This window comes from Macaca thibetana, chromosome 16, assembly GCF_024542745.1.
Source record: "Macaca thibetana thibetana isolate TM-01 chromosome 16, ASM2454274v1, whole genome shotgun sequence".
Lineage (NCBI taxonomy): Eukaryota > Metazoa > Chordata > Mammalia > Primates > Cercopithecidae > Macaca > Macaca thibetana.
In genome coordinates this window covers 49,485,802-49,505,707 of record NC_065593.1, presented here as the reverse complement: position 1 = coordinate 49,505,707, position 19,906 = coordinate 49,485,802, and the positions used below count along the sequence as shown (strand labels likewise).

The 19,906-nt window shown below is 47.3% G+C and overlaps 1 protein-coding gene across 4 annotated transcripts in view; it reads left to right on the top strand.

Moving 5' to 3' along the window:
• The first annotated feature begins 563 nt into the window (after positions 1–563).
• Positions 564–19,906, top strand: part of MED24 (mediator complex subunit 24) — a 44,359-nt gene continuing 25,016 nt past the window's right edge. For 2 of the 4 annotated variants that reach the window (XM_050762575.1, XM_050762574.1), the window contains exons 1-3: positions 1,210–1,283; positions 1,998–2,164; positions 2,253–2,335. In XM_050762575.1, coding sequence (XP_050618532.1) covers positions 2,035–2,164; positions 2,253–2,335 — 213 coding nt within the window. In that variant the 5' untranslated portion in view covers positions 1,210–1,283; positions 1,998–2,034. Of the gene's footprint in view, positions 1,284–1,530; positions 1,724–1,975; positions 2,165–2,252; positions 2,336–19,906 lie in introns of all 4 variants that reach the window. The other 2 variants (XM_050762576.1, XM_050762573.1) reach the window with 2 other exon arrangements.

Genomic DNA, 19,906 nt, shown 5'->3' with positions numbered 1-19,906 from the left:
CATGTTTATTTATTTATTTTTTTGGTAGAGCTGAGAGTCTCATTATGTTGCCCAGGCTGGATTTGAACTCCTGAGCTCAAGTGATCCTCCTGCCTCAGCCTCACGAGTAATTTACTCTTATTCCTGGTTGTAAATGTTAGGGATGACCAGTTCATAGTATGGGGAGGGATGAGGGCTATGCATAAGAAGGCTCAGACATTGGAGCCAGAGGTGGGTAACATTTGCTTTTGGCTTTCTCACTAGAGGAAGGAAAGGCTATGGCCAAGGCCCTGGGCATAATAATTGGATATTATTATTTATGGATCTTTGGGATAAGCAAGATTTAAACAACAACAACAACAACAAGAAACTTAAAAAAATAGTTTTTAATTTACAGGAAAAAAATGGAAGGTAATAGAGGGTCCCCACATATTCTGCACCCAATTTCTCTTTTAATTAACATCTTAGCATTAGTATGATGCATTTGTAACAACTAATGAACTAATACTGATACATTATTATTAATTAAAGTCCATGCTTTATTTAGATTTCCTTAGTTTTTACCCAGTATTCTTTTTCTCTTCCATGATTGCATTCAGAAAATCACATTACATTTAGTCATCAGGTCTCCTTAGCCCTCTTAGCTGTGACAGTTTCTCAGAATTCCTTTCATTTTGATCACCTTCACCTTAGTTTCTTCTTTACTTTCCCTTGTATCCAAGCTGTTTGGAGGGCTTGGAGATGCTGATAGGACTGTCAGATTCGGGGGTGGTGATATGTGTGCAAGTAAGGCACCTTAGTGTCGCTTTTAGAATATAGGTGTGGAAATGAGAATAGCTCTGGTAGCCCCAGGAGCTTAGGAGAAAAGAAAGAGCCCAGGAAAAGAGAAAGGCCGTATTGCTGAACGCCACACCCTTGCCGCACCTATTAACTAGGGGCTAACGAAAGAAAGGGTGTCGGAATATGATGGAGAAGGCCGGTCGACAGTGACGTCGTGGGCGACGCCGGGTTGTGAGCGACCTTTCGAGCTTCCTCGAGTCCCTGAGTCTCTGTAGTGTCTCAGCTCCTGGATGTCCTCCCTTAAAGGAGAGGAACAATGCGCGCCGACTAGACTAGTCCCTTAGTTTCTTCGCCAGCGCAGACAAATACGGTTTCAGTCCAAAAAACTACCATTCCCAGAAGACAGCGGGACGTTCCTTGCTGCATCTCTATTGGTTTGCGTTTGTTACTCCCAGCCAATAGAAAGTGAACTTCTTGACAAGTGCCAAAATGGCGATGCCTACGACCTAGAAGTGGATTGTGCGGTAGGCTTAAATTTGGGGAGGTGGTGCATGAAAAGGAAATTGGGAGGTATAGTTACAGGGCTGGAGAAGGTGGAGGAAATGAGGGAGCAAATCTGGACTTGGAGTAGTGGTGACCGAAGGACGCATTTAGAGCTAAGGTCGTAATTAGGCAACGAGGACTGGCTTAACTCCTTGATGCCCTCTTTACTCTATTAGTCCCTTTGATATTTATTTATTTGAGAGACGAAGTTTTGTCCTTGTTGCCCAGGCTGGAGTGCAATGGCGCGATCTCGGCACACCCCATCAACCTCCGCCTCCCGGGTTCAAGCGATTCTCCTGCTTCAGCCTCCCGAGTAGCTGGGATTACAGGCATGCGCCACCAAGCCCGGCTAATTTCGTATTTTTAGTAGAGACGAGGTTTCTCCATGTTGGTCAGACTGATCTCAAACTCCCGACCTCAGGTGATCCGCCCGCCTTGGCCTCCCAAAGTGCTGGGATTACAGGTGCGAGCCACTGCGCTCGGCCTATACTTTCTTAGTGCCCCAGTTTAAGGAAGGGCGGTTCAGGAGGAGAAAGCCTGACAGGATCTTACCTTATCTCTTTAGCTCTTTTTCTTTCAAATTCCGCTGCCTAGCTTAAATCTTACCGCATCTTCTTTCTATTTAATTCTGCCTTCCCCGGTTCTCCTTCGAACATCGTGTCCTTTTCTTTAGCTCCACTTCTTTCACCTCAAAGTTGGCCGTCACAGCTGCCACCTGCTCATAGTGAAATCATGAAGGTGGTCAACCTGAAGCAAGCCATTTTGCAAGCCTGGAAGGAACGTTGGAGTGACTACCAGTGGGCAATCAACATGAAGAAATTCTTTCCTAAAGGAGCCACCTGGGACATTCTCAACCTGGCAGGTCTCAAGTGAACTGGGAAAGAAAGATGGGAGGGATAAACCCAGAGAAGTTGTAATCACTCAGTCGTGTTTTGTTATTCCTCTTGCAGATGCATTACTAGAGCAGGCCATGATTGGACCATCCCCCAATCCTCTCATCTTGTCCTACCTGAAGTATGCCATTAGTTCCCAGGTAAGCTCCCCCAAAACCCCCACCAAGAAGTGAGAGTTTTGGGGATAAAAAACTTGAAGTGCATTTGGACCCCAGTGATTCATGACTGTAATCCCAGCATTGTGGGAGGCTGAAGCAGGCAGATTGCTTGAGCCCAGGAGTTTGAGACCAGCCTGGGTAACATGGCAAAACCCAGTCTCTACCCCAAAATACAAAGAATTAGCCCTTCGTGGTGGTGCCCCTGTAGTCCCAGCTACTTGGAAGGCTGAGGTGGGAGGGTCACCTAAGCCCTGGGAGGTCAAGGCTACAGTGAGCCATGATCCTGCCACTGCACTCCAGCCAGAGCAACAGAGTGAGACCCTGTCTCAGGAAACAAACAAACAAAATTTGGGGTGCAGTTTTACAATTGTCAGCTTACGCTTTCTAGATGAATTTGTTTGAACAGATCATTTCACTGAGTTTCAGTGTTCTCATAAAAATAATAATACTTCATTTGTTGTGATGAATATTACATTCACTTATTCTACTGGGAGTAGTAGCAGGTAGCACAGGCCTGTGGCCCCGCCTACTCAGAAAGCGGAGGTGGGAGGATTGCTTGAGCCCAGAAGTTCGAGGCTACAGTGAGCACTGATTGTGCCACTGCACTCCAGCCTGGGCAACAGAACGAGACTCCATCTCTTTTTTTTTTTTTTTTTTTTTTTTGAGACGGAGTCTCGCTCTGTCGCCCAAGCTGGAGTGCAGTGGCCGGATCTCAGCTCACTGCAAGCTCCGCCGCCCAAGTTTACGCCATTCTCCTGCCTCAGCCTCCCGAGTAGCTGGGACTACAGGCACCTGCCACCTCGCCCGGCTAGTTTTTTGTATTTTTTAGTAGAGACGGGGTTTGACCGTGTTAGCCAGGATGGTCTCGATCTCCTGACCTCGTGATCCGCCCGTCTCGGCCTCCCAAAGTGCTGGGATTACAGGCTTGAGCCACCGCGCCCGGCCGACTCCATCTCTTAAAAACAACAACCACCAAAAGAGAAATAGGATTACATTCACTTGTTCTATCAACAAATACTCATGAATTTTTTTTTTTTTTTTTTTTTTTTTTTTTTTTTTTTTGAGACGGAGTCTTGCTCTGTCGCCCAGGCTGGAGTGCAGTGGCTGGATCTCAGCTCACTGCAAGCTCCGCCTCCCGGGTTCCCGCCATTCTCTTGCCTCAGCCTCCCGGGTAGCTGGGACTACAGGCGCCCGCCACCTCGCCCGGCTAGTTTTTTGTCTTTTTTGGTAGAGACGGGGTTTCACCATGTTAGCCAGGATGGTCTTGATCTCCTGACCGCGTGATCTGCCCATCTCGGCCTCCCAAAGTGCTGGGATTACAGGCTTGAGCCACTGCGCCCGGCCTTTTTTTTTTTTTTTTTGAGATGGAGTCTCGCTCTGTCACCCGGACTGGAGTGCAGTGGTGCGATCTTGGCTCACTGCAAGCTCCGCCTCCTGGGTTCTCCTGCCTCAGACTCCCGAGTAGCTGGGACTACAGGCGCCTGCCACCATGCCCGGCTGATTTTTTGTATTTTTTTTTTTTTAGTAGAGACAGGGTTTCACCGTGTTAGCCAGGATGGTCTCGATCTCCTGACCTCATGATCTGCCCACCTCAGCCTCCCAAAGTGCTGGGATTACAGGTGTGAGCTACCGCGCCCGGCCTCATGAATGCTTTTATGTGCCAGACAGTGCTAGCCCCTGGGGACATAGCTGTGAATAAGATCTGATGCCAGTACACAGAGAATTTAGTGGGTAATATAGACATGTAAATAAGCAGTCACTAGATGGGTTTATGATAAAGGTTAGAATAGAGTACAGATGCTCCTCAACTTACAATGGGGTGATGTGCTGATATACCACTCATAAGTTGAAAATGTACTTAATACACATAACTTGCCAAAGGTCATCTACCTACCACTTTTTTGAGACAGAGTCTTGCTCTATCACCCAGGCTGGAGTGCAATGGTGTGACCTCAGCTCACTGCAACCTCTGTTTCCTGAGTTCAGGTGATTCTCCTGCCTCAGCCTCCCGAGTAGCTGGGACTGCAGGTGCCTGCCACCATGCCTGGCTAATTTTTATATTTTTAGTAGAGACAGGGTTTCATTATATTGGCTAGGCTGGTCTCGAACTCCTGACCTTGTGATCTGCCCACCTTGGCCTCCCAAATTGCTGGGATTGCAGGTGTGAGCCACCATGCCCGGCCATCTACCTACCTTAAATGTGCTCAGAACACTCTAGCTTACAGTTGGGAAAAATCATCAAACACAAAGCCTGTTTGTTTATTGAGATGGAGTTTCACTCTTGTTGCCCAGGCTGCAGTGCAATGGCTTGATCTCGGCTCACTGCAACCTCCACCTCCCAGGTTCAAGCTATTCTCCTACCTCAGCCTCCTGAGTAGCTGGAATTACAGGTGCCCGCCACTACACCTGGATAATTTTTGTATTTTTAGTAGAGATGGGGTTTTACTGTTTTGGCCAGGCTGGTCTCGAACTCCTGACTTCAGGTGATCCACCCGCCTTGACTTCCCAGTGTTGGGATTACAGGCATGAGCCACTGCGCCTGTCCTTATTTTTTATTTATTGATTGATTAATTGATTGAGGCAGAGTCTTGCTCCATCGCCAGGCTAGAGTGCAGTGTGGTGCGATCTTGGCTTACTGCAACCTCCGCCTCCCAGATTCAAGTGATTCTCCTGCCTCAGCCTCCCAAGTAGCTGGGAATACAGGCGCATACCACTACGTTCCGCTAATTTTATACTTTTTTTTTTTTTTTTTTTGAGACGGAGTCTTGCTCTGTGCCCCAGGCTGGAGTGCAGTGGCGGGATCTCAGCTCACTGCAAGCTCCGCCCTGCCGGGTTCACGCCATTCTCCTGTCTCAGCCTCCCGAGTAGCTGGGACTACAGGCGCACGCCACCTCGCCCGGCTAATTTTTCTTGTATTTTTCGTAGAGACGGGGTTTCACCGTGTTAGCCAGGATGGTCTTGATCTCCTGACCTCGTGATCCGCCCGCCTCGGCCTCCCAAAGTGCTGGGATTACAGGCTTGAGCCACCGCGCCTGGCCTAATTTTATACTTTTAGTAGAGACTGGGTTTCTCCATGTTGGTCAGGCTGGTCTCGAACTCCTGACCTCAGGTGATTCACCCTCCTTGGCCTCCCAAAGTGCTGAGATTATAGGCGTGAGCCACCACGCCCAGCCAGAAGTGCAGATTTCTTTCTTTTTTTTTTTTTTTTTTTTTTTGAGACAGAGTCTCGCTCTGTCGCCCAGGCTGGAGTGCAGTGGCCGGATCTCAGCTCACTGCAAGCTCTGCCTCCCGGGTTCACGCCATTCTCCTGCCTCAGCCTCCCATGTAGCTGGAACTACAGGCGCCCGCCACCTCGCCCGGCTAATTTTTTGTAGTTTTAGTAGAGACGGGGTTTCACCGTGTTAGCCAGGATGGTCTCGATCTCCTGACCTCGTGATCCGCCCATCTCGGCCTCCCAAAGTGCTGGGATTACAGGCTTGAGCCACCGCGCCCGGCCTTCTTTTTTTTTTTTTTTGAGACGGAGTCTTGCTCTGTTGCCCAGGCTGGAGTGCAGTGGCCAGATCTCAGCTCACTGCAAGCTCCGCCTCCTGAGTTTACGCCATTCTCCTGCCTCAGCCTCCCGACTAGCTGGGACCACAGGTGCCCGCCACCTCGCCCGGCTAGTTTTTTGTATTTTTTAGTAGAGATGGGGTTTCACTGTGTGAGCCAGGATGGTCTCGATCTCCTGACCTCATGATCCCCCCATCTCAGCCTCCCAAAGTGCTAGGATTACAGGCTTGAGCCACCGCGCCTGGCCCAAGAAGTGCAGATTTCTTATGTGCATATATTGCATCGTGGTGAAATCTGAGCTTTTAGTATACCTATCACCCCAATAGTGAATGTTGTACCCAATAAGTAATTTTTCAACCCTCACCCCACTCCCACCTTCTATATTCTCCAGTGTCTATTAGTTCACTCTGTATGTGCACCCATTGTGTAGCTCCCATTTATCAGTGAGAATATGTGGTATTTGACTTTCTTTTTTTTATTGAGATGGAGTCTCCCAGGCTGGAGTGCAATGGCGTGATCTCAGCTCACTGCAACCTCCTTGACTTTCTATCTCTGAGTTATTTCACTGAGGATAATGGCCTACATGTATGAGCACTTGAAGTACAATTTCTACTGAATGCGTGTCTCATATTTTTTTTTGAGACAAGGTCTTACTCTGTCACCCAGGGTGGAGTGCGGTGGCGTGATCTCTCCTCACTGCGACCTCCACCTCCTGGGCTCAAGTGATTCTGCTGCTTCAGTCTCCCAGGTAGCTGGGACCACAAGCATGCATCACCATACCCAGCTAATTTTTATAGTTTTAGTAGAGATGGGGTTTTACCATGTTGGCCAGGCTGGTCTCGAACTCCTGACCTCAGGTGATCCGCTCACCTTGGCCTCCAACAGTGTTGGGATTATAGGCATCAGCCTGTAATTTAGGTTGTGCCTGACCTAAATGCGTATCTCTCTCTCTCTTTTTTTTTTTTTTTTTTTTTTTTTTTGAGACGGAGTCTCGCTCTGTCGCCCAGGCTGGAGTGCAGTGGCCGGATCTCAGCTCACTGCAAGCTCCGCCTCCCGGGTTCACGCCATTCTCCTGCCTCAGCCTCCCGAGTAGCTGGGACTACAGGCGCCCGCCACCTCGCCCAGCTAGTTTTTTTGTAGTTTTTTAGTAGAGACGGGGTTTCACTGTGTTCACCAGGATGGTCTCGATCTCCTGACCTCGTGATCCACCCGTCTCGGCCTCCCAAAGTGCTGGGATTACAGGCTTGAGCCACTGCACCCGGCCTTTTTTTTTTTTTTTTGAGATGGAGTTTCACTGTTGTCCCCCAGGCTGGAGTGCAGTGGCACGATCTCGGCTCACTGCAACCTCCGTCTCCTGGGCTCAAGCAGTTCTCCTGCCTTAGCCTCCTGAGTAGCTGGGATTACAGGCGTGCACCACCACACCTAGCTAATTTTTGTATTTTCAGTAGAGACAGTGTTTCACCATGTTGGCCAGACTGGTCTGGAACTCCTGACCTCAAGTGATCCATCTGCCTCAGCCTTCCAAAGTGCTGGGATTACAGGCTTGAGCCACCATGCCCAGCTTGAACATGAATCTTTTTTACACCATCATGAAGTCGAAAAATTAAGGCGGGGCACGGTGGCTCACGCCTGTAATCCCAGCAGTTTGTGAGGCCGAGGTGGGCGGATCACCAGGCCAGGAGATCGAGACCCTCCTGGACAACATGGTGAAACCCTGTCTCTACTAAAAATACAAAAATTAGCTGGGCATTGTGGTGAGTGCCTGTAATCCCAGCTACTTGGGAGGCTCAGGCAGGAGAATCGCTTGAACCAGGGAGTCAGAGGTTGCAGTAAGCCAAGATTGTGCCACTGCACTCCAGTCTGTTGACAGAGCGAGACTCCGTCTCAAAAAATAAAATAAGATAAAATAAATAAAAAAAATAAAGTCGAAAAATTGTAAGATGAACCATTGTTAAGTTGGGACTGTCCTTGCTTTGGGAATACATGGGAAAGGCACCCAGTCCAGTCTGAACAATCAAGGAAGGCTTTGTGGAGGAAGTGATATTTAAACCAAGACCTGAATGTTGAGTAGGAGTTAGCCAGGCACATTGAGGAGAGTGTGTGTGCAAAGCAGAGAAAAGCATATGCACAGGGTGGGCGGCAAAACTCACATAATGTTGTTCAGGAACCGAAAATAATTTGGTATGGCTAGAGAAAAGAAGTTTGTTCTCAGGACTCCTTTTTCTTTTATTTTTTCTCCTTTTCTTTTTTTGTATTTTTTGTAGAAATGGGGTCTCACTATGTTACCCAGTCTGGTCTTGAACTCTTGGCCTCAAGTAGTCCTCCCGCCTTGCCTCCTAAAGTGCTGAGGTTATGAGTATGAGCCACTGTGCCCAGTCCCAGTACCCCTTTACATTCTTAAAAATTTTGAGACTTTTCTTAAATATATTTGATTGTATTTGATCTCATGCCTCCCTAAAATGGATAAAACCAAGCTGCACCCGACCACCTTGGGCACATGTTTTCAGGACCTCCTGAAGGGCCATGGTTACTCATGTTTGACTCAGAATAAATTTCTTCAAATATTAAAAAAAAAATATTATTGGCCAGGTGTGGTGGCTCCTGCCTGTAATCCCAGTGCTTTGGGAGGCTGAGGTGGGTGGATCATCTGAGGTCAGGGGTTCGAGACCAGCCTGGTCAACATGGTGAAATTCTGTTTCTACTAAAAATACAAAAAATTAGCCGGGCGTGGTGGTGCGCACCTGTAATCCCAGCTACTCAGGAGGCTGAGGCAGGAGAATCGCTTGAACCCAGGAAGTGGAGCCTACAGTGAGCCGACATCATGCCACTGTATTCCAGCCTGGGCGACAGAGCAAGACTCTGTCTCAATAAAAAATAAAATGAAGGCCGGGCATGGTGGCTCAAGCCTGTAATCCCAGCACTTTGGGAGGCCGAGACGGGCGGATCACGAGGTCAGGAGATCGAGACCATCCTGGCTAACACGGTCAAACCCTGTCTGTACTAAAAAAAATACAAAAACTAGCCAGGCGAGGTGGCGGGCGCCTGTAGTCCCAGCTACTTGGGAGGCTGAGGCAAGAGAATGGCGTAAACCCGGGAGGCGGAGCTTGCAGTGAGCTGAGATCCGGCCACTGCACTCCAGCCTGGGCAACAGAGCGAGACTCCGTCTCAAAAAAAAAAACCTTCAAGAAAAATAAAATGAAATAAAATTAACTGGTCTCTTTTTGTTGTACCTTGAATAGATCTTTTATCTATGCATGATTTTTGTCACATCATGAATTGGTAATTTGGAAAATATCCATGACTAAGTTATATAGTTGTTGATGCATTTCAATTGTTGATGCATTTAATAATATAATATCATCACATGTTATGGAGCCTCCAGGACAATCCACTGTACAATTGTGAGAGAAAAAGAGCAAAAAGGTAAACAGTATCTTTTTTTTTTTTTTTTTTTTTTTTTTTTTTTTTTTTTTTTTTTTTGAGACGGAGTCTCGCTCTGTCACCCAGGCTGGAGTGCAGTGGCCAGATCTCAGCTCACTGCAAGCTCCGCCTCCCGGGTTTACGCCATTCTCCTGCCTCAGCCTCCCGAGTAGCTGGGACTACAGGCGCCTGCCACCTCGCCAGGCTAAGTTTTTGTATTTTTAGTAGAGACGGGGTTTCACTGTGTTAGCCAGGATGGTCTCGATCTCCTGACCTCGTGATCCGCCCGTCTCGGCCTCCCAAAGTGCTGGGATTACAGGCTTGAGCCACCGCGCCCGGCGGTAAACAGTATCTTAGTAGTATTTTTAAAATAATTTTGACTTCCTAGACCCCCTGAAAGGTCTTGGGGACCCTGGGGAGTTCCTGGACCATACCTTCAGAACTGCTAGGCTGGCACTTTAAGGAGGAGAGTGGTTTAGAGAGAGAGAACGATAAGGTCATAAAAGACTTTTGAGTGATGCTGAGGAATTTGGGCTTTATTTTAGGGTGACAAGTAATTATTTAAAGGGTGTTAAGTGGAGGAGTCACATGACAAGACTTCCTTAAAGATATACATATTTTAATTAACATAGAATAACATACAAAGATCTTGGGCCAGGTGCAGTGGCTCAATCCTGTAATCCCAGCACTTTGGGAGGCCAAGGTGGGTGGATCACCTGAGGTCAGAAGTTCAAGACCAGCCTGGTCAACATGGTGAAACCCCGCCTCTACTGAATATACAAAAATTAGCCAGGTGTGGTGGCGGGCACCTGTAATCCCAGCAACTCGGGAGGCTGAGGCAGGAGAATTGCTTGAACCTGGGAGGCGGAGGTTGCAGTGAACTGAGATCGCCCCACTCTGCTCCAGTCTGGGCAACAAGAGCGAAACTTCATCTGAAAAAGAACATACAAGATCTTAAGATCAATTCAGTGAGGGTTTTTTTTTTTTTTTTTTTTTTTAATGAGATGGAGTCTCGCCCTGTTGCCTGGGCTGGAGTACAGTGGGGCGATCTCAGCTCACTTCAACCTCCGACTCCCAGGTTCAAGCTATTCTCCTGCCTCAGCCTCCCGAGTAGCTGGGACTACAGGTGTCCCCCACCATGCCTGGCAAGTTTTTTGTATTTTTAGCAGAGATGGGGTTTCACCATGTTGGTCAGGCTGGTCTCGAATTCCTGACCTCGTGATCCGCCTGCCTCGGCCTCCCAAAGTGCTGGGATTACAAGTGTGAGCCACTGCACCCGGCCTATTCAGTGAGTTTTAGCAATTGTATATACCCATGTCACCAGCATCCAAAATAAGATACAGAACATTTCTGTTCTCTCAGAAAGTTCCCTTTTACTGCTTTCTTCAGTAAGAAGTGGACTTCAGAAGAAGTCCACTCGCTTCTTCCACAATTGCCTTTATTTGGATTTCATAGCAATGTAGTCAGATGGGATATATTTCTTTTTTTTTTTTTTTTTTTTGAGACGGAGTCTCGCTCTGCCGCCCAGGCTGGAGTGCAGTGGCCGGATCTCAGCTCACTGCAAGCTCCGCTTCCCGGGTTTACGCCATTCTCCTGCCTCAGCCTCCCGAGTAGCTGGGACTACAGGCGCCCGCCACCTCGCCCGGCTAGTTTTTTGTATTTTTTAGTAGAGACGGGGTTTCACCATGTTAGCCAGGATGGTCTCGATCTCCCGACCTCGTGATCCGCCCGTCTCGGCCTCCCAAAGTGCTGGGATTACAGGCTTGAGCCACCGCGCCCGGCCGGGATATATTTCTTATACTGTCTTTTGTTTAACATAAATGTTTTTGAGATTTATTATTTATGTTGTATATGTTAGTAGTACATTCTTTTTATTTATTTATTTTTAATTTGAAACAGGGTTTTGCTCTGTTACTCAGGCTGGAGTGTGCAATGGCAGGATCACAACTTACTGTAGCCTCGTCCTGCTGGGCTCAAGTAATCCTCCTACCTCAGGTTCCCAAGGAGTTGGGACTACAGTCATTCACCACCATGCCTGGCTAATTTTTAAATTTTTTGTAAAGACGGGATCTTTCTATGTTGCCCGAGCTGGTAATTTTTACATTTTTGTAGAGATGGGGTCTCACTTTGTTGCCCAGGCTGGTCTCAAACTCCTGGGCTCAAGCGATCCTCCTGCCTTGGCCCCCAAAGTGCTGGGATTACAGGTGTGATCCACTCATGCCTGGCCCCATTCTTCTTCTTATTATTTTTAATTGCTGAATGGTATTTCTCAGTTGACACATAGATTTTTTTTTATTAAAAAATTTTTTTAGAGGCTGGGCACAATGGCTCACGCCTGTAATCTCAGCAATTTGGGAGGCTGAGGCGGGTGGATCACGAGGTCAGGAGATCGAGACCATCCTGGCTAACATGGTAAAAATTACCCGGGCATGGTGGCATGCACCTGCAGTCCCACCTACTCAGGAGGCTGAGGCAGGAGAATTGCTTGAATCCGGGAGGTGGAGGTTCCAGTGAGCCAAGATCGAACCACTATACTCCAGCCTGGGTGACAGAGCAAGACTCTGTCTCAAAAAAAAAAAAAAAAAAAAAAATTTAGAGTCAGGATCCTTGCTTTGTTGCCCAGGCTGGAGTGTAGTGGCACAATAGTGTCTCACTGCAGCTTTGACCTCCTTGGCTCAAGCCATCCTCCTGCCTCAGCCCCCTAGGTAGCTCGGACTACAGGTGCACGCCAAAACCCCCAGCCAATTTTTGCATTTTTTGTAGAGACAAGGTTTTGCCTTGTTGCTCAGGCTCATCCTGAACTCCTGAGCTCAATCTGCCCACCTTGGCCTCCCAGAGTGTTGGGATTATAGGCATGAGCCATGGAACTCACCCCTAAACCATTGCTACATAATACACCATATGTACTTTTTTTTTTTTTTTTTTTTTTTGAGATGAAGTCTTGCTCTGTCGCCCAGGCCAGAGAGCAGTGGTTTGATCTTGGCTCACTGCAGCCTCCTCCCATCCCCGCTGCTGTGTTCAAGTGATTCTCCTGCCTCAGCCTCCCAAGTAGCTGGGATTACAGACATGCACCACCACACCTGGCTGATTTTTAAATTTTTAGTAGAGACAGGGTTTCACCATGTTGGCCAGGCTGGTCTCAAACTCCTGACCTCAAGTGATCTGCCCGCGTTGGCCTCCCAAAGTGCTGGGATTACAGGTGTGAGCCACTGTGCCTGGCCCAGCCCATATGTACTTTAATTTAGGTTGTTTGTAATTTTTTACTGTTATAATCAATGTTTCACTGAATATCCTTCTACCTACCTGTTTGCATATCTGGAAGTGTTTCTCTAGGGTAGAGACCTCACAATGGAATATGTGATTTGAAGAATATATACATACTAAATTATAGTAGATCCTGCAAATATCCCCCTAAAAATGACTGGATTAGGTTATACCCCATCCACAATGTCTCACAGTATTTCCCCACACCTTTGCCAATGCTGGATAGAATCTTTTAAAACTTTTTCCAGAGGCAAATAATTATATCATATTATAATGTGCATATTCTTTTCTTTCTTTCTTTCCTTTCTCTTCTCTTCTCTTTTGTTTTCTTTTCTTTTCTTTCGATGGAGTCTCCCTCTGTCGCCCAGGCTGGAGTGCAGTGACGTGCAACCTCTGCCTCCTGGGTTAAAGCAGTTCTCCTGCCTCAGCCTCCCAAGTAGCTGGGATTACAGGCATGCACCACCATACCCAGATAATTTTTGTCTTTTTAGTAGGGACGGGGTTTATCCATGTTAGCGAGGCTGTTCTCAAACTCCTGACCTCAAGTGATCCACCTGCCTTGGCCTCCCAAAGTGCTGGGATTACAGGTGTGAGCCACTGCTCCCGGCTTATATATTTATTAATATATAATTTATGTATTCATAAATACACAAATAAATATATCATTTGCCTATTTTTTGATTTTTTTTTGTTAGGGCTTTTTTTGTGTGTGTATGAGACAGGATCTCACTCCTTCATCTAGACTGGAGTACAGCTGTGTGATCTCGGCTCACTGTAACCTCTGCCTCCTGGTTTCCAGCCATTCTCCTGCCTCAGCCTCCCAAGTAGCTGGGACTACAGGCGGGTGCCACCACGCCCGGCTAATCTTTGTATTTTTAGTAGAGACAGGGTTTCTCCAGAGATAGGGTCTCACTCCTTTGCCTAGGCTGGAGTACAGTAGCACAATCATGGCTTACTGCAGCCTTGATCTCCCTGGCTCAAGCTGTCCTCCCACTTTAGCCCCCTGAGTATCTGGGACTACAGTTAGGCACCACCACATCTGGCTAATGTTTTTAATTTTTTGTAGAGAAGGGTTTAGTTGCCCAGGCTGGTCTCAAACTCCTGGACTCAAGTTATCCTCCTGGCTCAGCCTCCCAAAGTGTTGAGATAAACAGGCATGAGTTACTACTCTTGGCACCCTAGTTTTTAGTATATTCACTGAGTTGGGCAAACATCATCACAATCAATTTAGAACATTTTCATCACCCCAAAAAAGAATTCTTACTGATTTTTTTTTTTTTTTTTTTTTTTTTGAGACAGAGTCTTGCTCTGTTGCCCAGGCTGGAGTGCAGTGGCGTGATCTCGGCTCACTGCAAGCTCTGCCTCCCAGCTTCATGCCATTCTCCTGCCTCAGCCTCCCGAGTAGCTGGGACTACAGGTGCCCACCACCACACCTGGCTAATTTTTGTATTTTTAGTAGAGACGGGGTTTCACTGTGTTAGCCAGGATGGTCTCAATCTCCTGACCTCGTGATCCACCCACTTTTGCCTCCCAAAGTGCTGGGATTACAGGTGTGAGCCACCATGCCCGACCAGAATTCTTACTGATTTTTAAGTGTCATTTAATATAATCTATCTTGTAATCCTTATTTGTTATGTATGTTTTTGAGTTTTATATCACTTTTTAAATCTAATTTTTTTTAAAAAAATTTTTGAGATGGATGGAGTTTCACTCTTGTTGCCCGGGCTGCAGTGCAATGGCACGATCTCAGCTCACTGCAACTCCGCCTCCTAGGTTCAAAGGATTCTGCTGCCTCAGCCTCCCAAGTAGCTGGGATTATAGGTGCCTGCCACCACACCCAGCTAATTTTTATATTTTTAGTAGAGACAGGGTTTCACCATGTTGGCCAGGCTGGTCTTGAACTCCTGACCTCAGGTGATCCGTCCGCCTTGGCCTCCCAAAGTGCTGGGTTTATAGGCGTGAGCCACCACACCCGGCCTGTTGTTGTTAATAATGAGATTTTCCCTTTGGATTTCCCCTTCCCAGACCCCATTGTCTCAGACTGATGGGATTTTCTCCACAGCCTCTTGACTGGCTCACCAATTGTTGTGCTGGACCCCTATTTGCTAGGGATGGCACCAGGTTCAAGAGGCTGAAGGAACCTGAAGACAGCAGATGCCACATAGGGTTTTGCTAGGGGGAACTTATATGCAGGGATAGTCCAGGGGTGGTGGGCTGGACAGGAGAACCGCCTGTAATTTTTTTTCTTAGTATGCAGAAATTTTTTATGTTTTTGTCAGTTTTATCCTTTTTTTTTCCCTTACTGGGCTTTTGTCTGCTTAAGGACTTCTCTGCTTCAGAGATTTAAATATATTCTCTTGGTGGGGCATTTTGGCTCATACCTATAATCCCAGCACTTTGGGAGGCGGAGGCGGGCAGGTTGCTTTGAGCTCAGGAGTTCAAGACCAGCTTTGGCAACATGGCAAAACCCTGTCTCTACAAACAATTAAAAAATTAGTCTAGGCGTGATGGCTCACGCCTGTAGTCCCAGCACTCTGGGAGGCTGAGGTGGGCAGATCACAAGGTGAGGAGATTGAGACCATCCTGGCTAACATGGTGAAACCCCGTCTCTACTATAAATACAAAAAAAATTAGCTGGGCGTGGAGGTGGGTGCCTGTAGTCTCAGCTACTTGGGAGGCTGAGGCAGGAGAATCACTTGAACCCAAGAGGTGGAGGTTGCAGTGAGCTGAGATCACGCCACTGCACTCCAGCCTCGGCAACAGAGCGAGACTCCGTCTCAAAAAAAATAAAATAAAATAAAATAAAAGCCGGTAGTTCATGGCTTGAGCACGTAGTCCCAGTTATACAGGAGGCTGAGGCTGGAGAATTGCTTGAGCTTAGGAAGCAGAGGTTGCAGTGAGCTGAGATCACGCCACTGCATTTTAGCGTGGGTGACAGAGTGAGATCCTATCTCAAAATAAAAAATAAAATAAAATGAAAATATATTCTCTAATTTCTGCCAACACTTGACTTTTATTTTTTGTATTTACTTTCTCTGAGCCATTTAGAATTTATTGTGGTATGAGGATGGGATCCACATTTATTATTTGTTCAAATAGATGGATAATGGCTCAACTCTCTTTATTGAATAGGCCATTCTTTGTCATATCTTAAATTCTAAATTCTCTTGTGCACAAGGGTCCATTTTTTGACACCCTAGTGTATTTCACTGGTATCTTTCTCTCTCTTTTTTTTTTTTTTTTTTTTTTTTTGAGACGGAGTCTCGCTCTGTCGCCCAGCCCAGGCTGGAGTGCAGTGGCGCGATCTCGGCTCACTGCAAGCTCCGCCTCCCGGGTTCACGCCATTCTCCTGCCTCAGCCTCCCGAGTAGCTGGGACTACAGGCGCCCACAACCGCGCCCGGCTAATTTTTTGTATTTTTAGTAGAGACGTGGTTTCACCGTGGTCTCGATCTCCTGACCTTGTGATCCGCCCGCCTCGGCCTCCCAAAGTGCTGGGATTACAGGCGTGAGCCACCGCGCCCGGCCTCTTTTTTTTTTTTTTTTTTTTTTTTTTTTGAGAGGGAGTCTCACTCTGTCTCCCAGGCTGGAGTGCAGTGGCACGATCTTGGCTCACTCCAACCTCTGCCTCCTGGGTTCAAGCAGTTCTCTACCTCAGCCTCCCAAGTAGCTGGGATTACAGGCGTGCACCACCACGCCCAGCTAATTTTTGTATTTTTAGTAGAGACAGAGTTTCACCATCTTGGCCAGGCTGGTCTTGAACTCCTGACCTTGTGATCCACCTGCCTCAGCCTCCAAAAGTGCTGGGATTGCAGGCGTGAGCCACCACGCCTGGCCTCTTTCTCTTTTTTTTGCACCAGAACTTTGTTATAGCTTTATAGTATGTTTTGATACCTTGGTGGACAAATCTTCCCTTAGTTTCTTTATTTTTCAAAAATTTTTTGACTGTTTTCAGACATTTCATTTCCAGACAAATTTTAGAATCAATTCATTAAGTTCCCATAAAAATCCTATTATCTTGTAATCAAGATTTCCTTGACTTTATAGATTAATTGCGGAAATTTGTGGATTAATTTTAGAAAGATCACTCTGGTTATAGTTTGAAGAATGAGTGGGAGGGAGGTAAGACAGAAGACAGGGAGATCATTAAGTGTGGCATATTTTGTCTGTAAAGGACCAGATAGTAAGTATTTTCAGCTTTGCAGACTGCATGGTCTCTCTCATCACTATTCCATCATTACAGCTCAAAACTAGCTATAGCCCATCTGTAAATAAATGGGTATAGCTGTGTTCTAATAGAAAAATGGTGATGAGCCAGATTGGACTTGCAGGCTGTAGTTTTCCAACCCCTGATTTAGGCTCTTGATGTGTACTTTAGGTGAGAGATGATACTAGCACAAAATTGGGAAGTGGCAGCAGAAGAAAAACGATGAATTTAAGAACAGTTTAGGAAGTGGCATTGAAATGATTTGATTGATGGGATGAGGGGAGTGCGAGGAGAAGGGGTCAAGGATAACGCTTAGGTTTCTGGTTTGGACACTAGATACCTGATGGGTCATGAGACAGCAAAAGAGTGGAGTAGGGCTGGGATGTGGGTGAGGATAACATGTTTGATCTTGGCCTTTTCAATTTAAGGTGCCTGTGTGGGGTATCAAAAAGAGGATACTTGGAAGGCAGTTGAACATAGGTGTCTGGTACTCAAGGAGAGTTCTAGACTGGAGCTTTTGGTTTAGAAGTCACCAGCTACTGATGGTAATCAAAGCTATGGGTATGGATGAGATTGTGCAGAGAGAGAGGAGAGTGAGCAAAGAAGTGACTACACCCAACTTCCGGAGGAACCAATCTCATTTAAGGAACACACTTAGGAGGATAAACCGTCATAGGAGTCTGAAGAGAAGGGGCCAGAGAGTAGGGAGGAAAAGTGAGAGTGTTACCAAGAAAAGCCAAGAGAGGATTGAGGGATGAGGGAGGGTTTCAAGGGGTCGGATGCTGCTGGAAAGTCAGGTAAGATCAGAAGAGAGAAGGATCCATTGGATTTAACATGAAGAGTTTGTTGATGACCTTAACAAGAAGAGTCATAGAGTGGTCAGGACAGAAGTGATTGGAGTGGGTTGAATAGTCAATGGAGAGTGTGCAGGTAGAGCCAGAGAGTGTAGAAAACTCTTATGTTGTCCGGGCCTGGTGGCTCACACCTGTAATCCCAGCACTGTTTGAGGTCAAGGTAGGGGGATCACTTGAGGCGAGGAGTTTGAGCTCAGCCTAGACAACATAGACCCCGGCTCTACTAAAAAAGTAAAATTAAAAAGGCGGGGTTTAGTGGCTCACGCCTGTAATCCCAGCACTTTGGGAGGCCGAGGGGGTGGATCATGAGGTTAGGAGTTCAAGACCAGCCTGGCCAACATGGTGAAACCCTGTCTCTACCAATACAAAAATAAGCCAGGTGTGGTACTGCATACCTGTAATCCCAGCTACTCAGGAGGCTGAGGCAGGAGAATCGCTTGAACCCGAGAGGCGGAGGTTGCAGTGAGCTGAGATCATGCCACTGCTCCAGCCTGGGCAACAGAGTGAGAATCCGTCTCAAAAAAAAAAAAAAGTAAAATTGAAAAAAAAAAAGAACTTTTATATATGTGAAGAGCAGTAGAGATGGAGTGGTGCTTAAATGGAAGTGTGGGGTCTATAGGAAGCTCTTTTAAAAATAGAAGAAATACGGCCGGGCGCGGTGGCTCAAGCCTGTAATCCCAGCACTTTGGGAGGCCGAGACGGGCGGATCACGAGGTCAGGAGATCGAGACCATCCTGGCTAACACAGTGAAACCCCGTCTCTACTAAAAATATAAAAAACTAGCCGGGCGAGGTGGCGGGCGCCTGTAGTCCCAGCTACTCCGGAGGCTGAGGCAGGAGAATGGCCTAAACCCGGGAGGCGGAGCTTGCAGTGAGCTGAGATCCGGCCACTGCACTCCAGCCCGGGCTACAGAGCAAGACTCCGTCTCAAAAAAAAAAAAAAAAAAAAAAATAGAAGAAATTAGGCCAGGTTCATACCTCTAATCCCAGGACTTTGGGAAGCCCAGGTGGGTGGGCAGCTCACTTGACCAGGAATTTGAGACCAGCCTGGACAACATGGCAAAACCCCGTCTCTACAAAAAATACAAAAGTTAGGCAGCCGGGCATGGTGGCTCATGCCTGTAATCCCAGCACTTTGGGAGGCCAAGGCGGGTGGATCATGAGGTCAGGAGTTCGAGATCAGCCTAGCCAACATAGTGAAGCACCGTCTCTACTAAGAATACCAAAATTAGCCGGGCATGGTGGCATGTGCCTGTAGTCTCAGCTACTCAGGAGGCTGAGGCAGAAGAATCGCTTGAACCTGGGAGGCAGAGGTTGCAGTGAGCCGAGATTGTGCCACTGCACTCCAGCCTGGGCAACAGAGTGAGACTCTGTCTCAAAAAAAAAAAAAAACTTAGCCCGTGCGATGGTTCATGCCTGTAATCCCAGCACTTTGGGAGGCTGAGGCGGGCGGATCATGAGGTCAGGAGATCGTGACCATCCTGGCTAACATGGTGAAACCCCATCTCTACTAAAAATGTAAAAAATTAGCCGGGCGTGGTGGCGGGCTCCTGTAGTCCCAGGTACTTGGGAAGCTGAGGCAGGAGAATGGCGTGAACGCAGGAGGCGGAGGTTGCAGTGAGCCGAGATCACAGCACTGCACTCCAGCCTGGGCGACAGAGCAAGACCCTGTCTCAATCAATCAATCAATCAATCAATCAATAAAGCATGGTGGTGTGTGCCTGTAGTCCTAGCTACTCAGGAGGCTGAGGCGGGAGGATAGCTTGAACCCGGGAGCACCTCTGCACTCTAGCCTGGGTGACAGAGTGAGACCCTGTCTCAAAAAACAAACAAACCAATAGAAGAGTCCTGAAATGTGTAAACACTGATGGGAAAGGGAAGAAAGAGAAAGAGGCTGATGTAACAGAGAGAAGTAAATAGATACGAAAGACCTTTGTGACCTCTCAAGTACTGTGCAAAATTAGTAATTTATTCTTCCTTCAGAGTCAAGAGGCTCTTTGGCCCAATGTTATGCGAGTAGAGGGCACTTAGGAATAGTTGGGATGTTGAATATTCAGAAGAGCGGCGAGGATTTGAGGGCAGCTGCAGGGTCAGGCGGGGCTAGCCACAAGCGAGGTGGCCACACAGAGGGTCTCCTACCCTGAGGGCCGTGGTGGTTCAGAGCTACCGTGATAGAATGATTAAGACTGGAATAGGCCAGTTCCTGCTTTGTAAAACAGTTCGTCATGTAGAAAGCATTTTCAGCTCTCTGGAGTAGCTGTG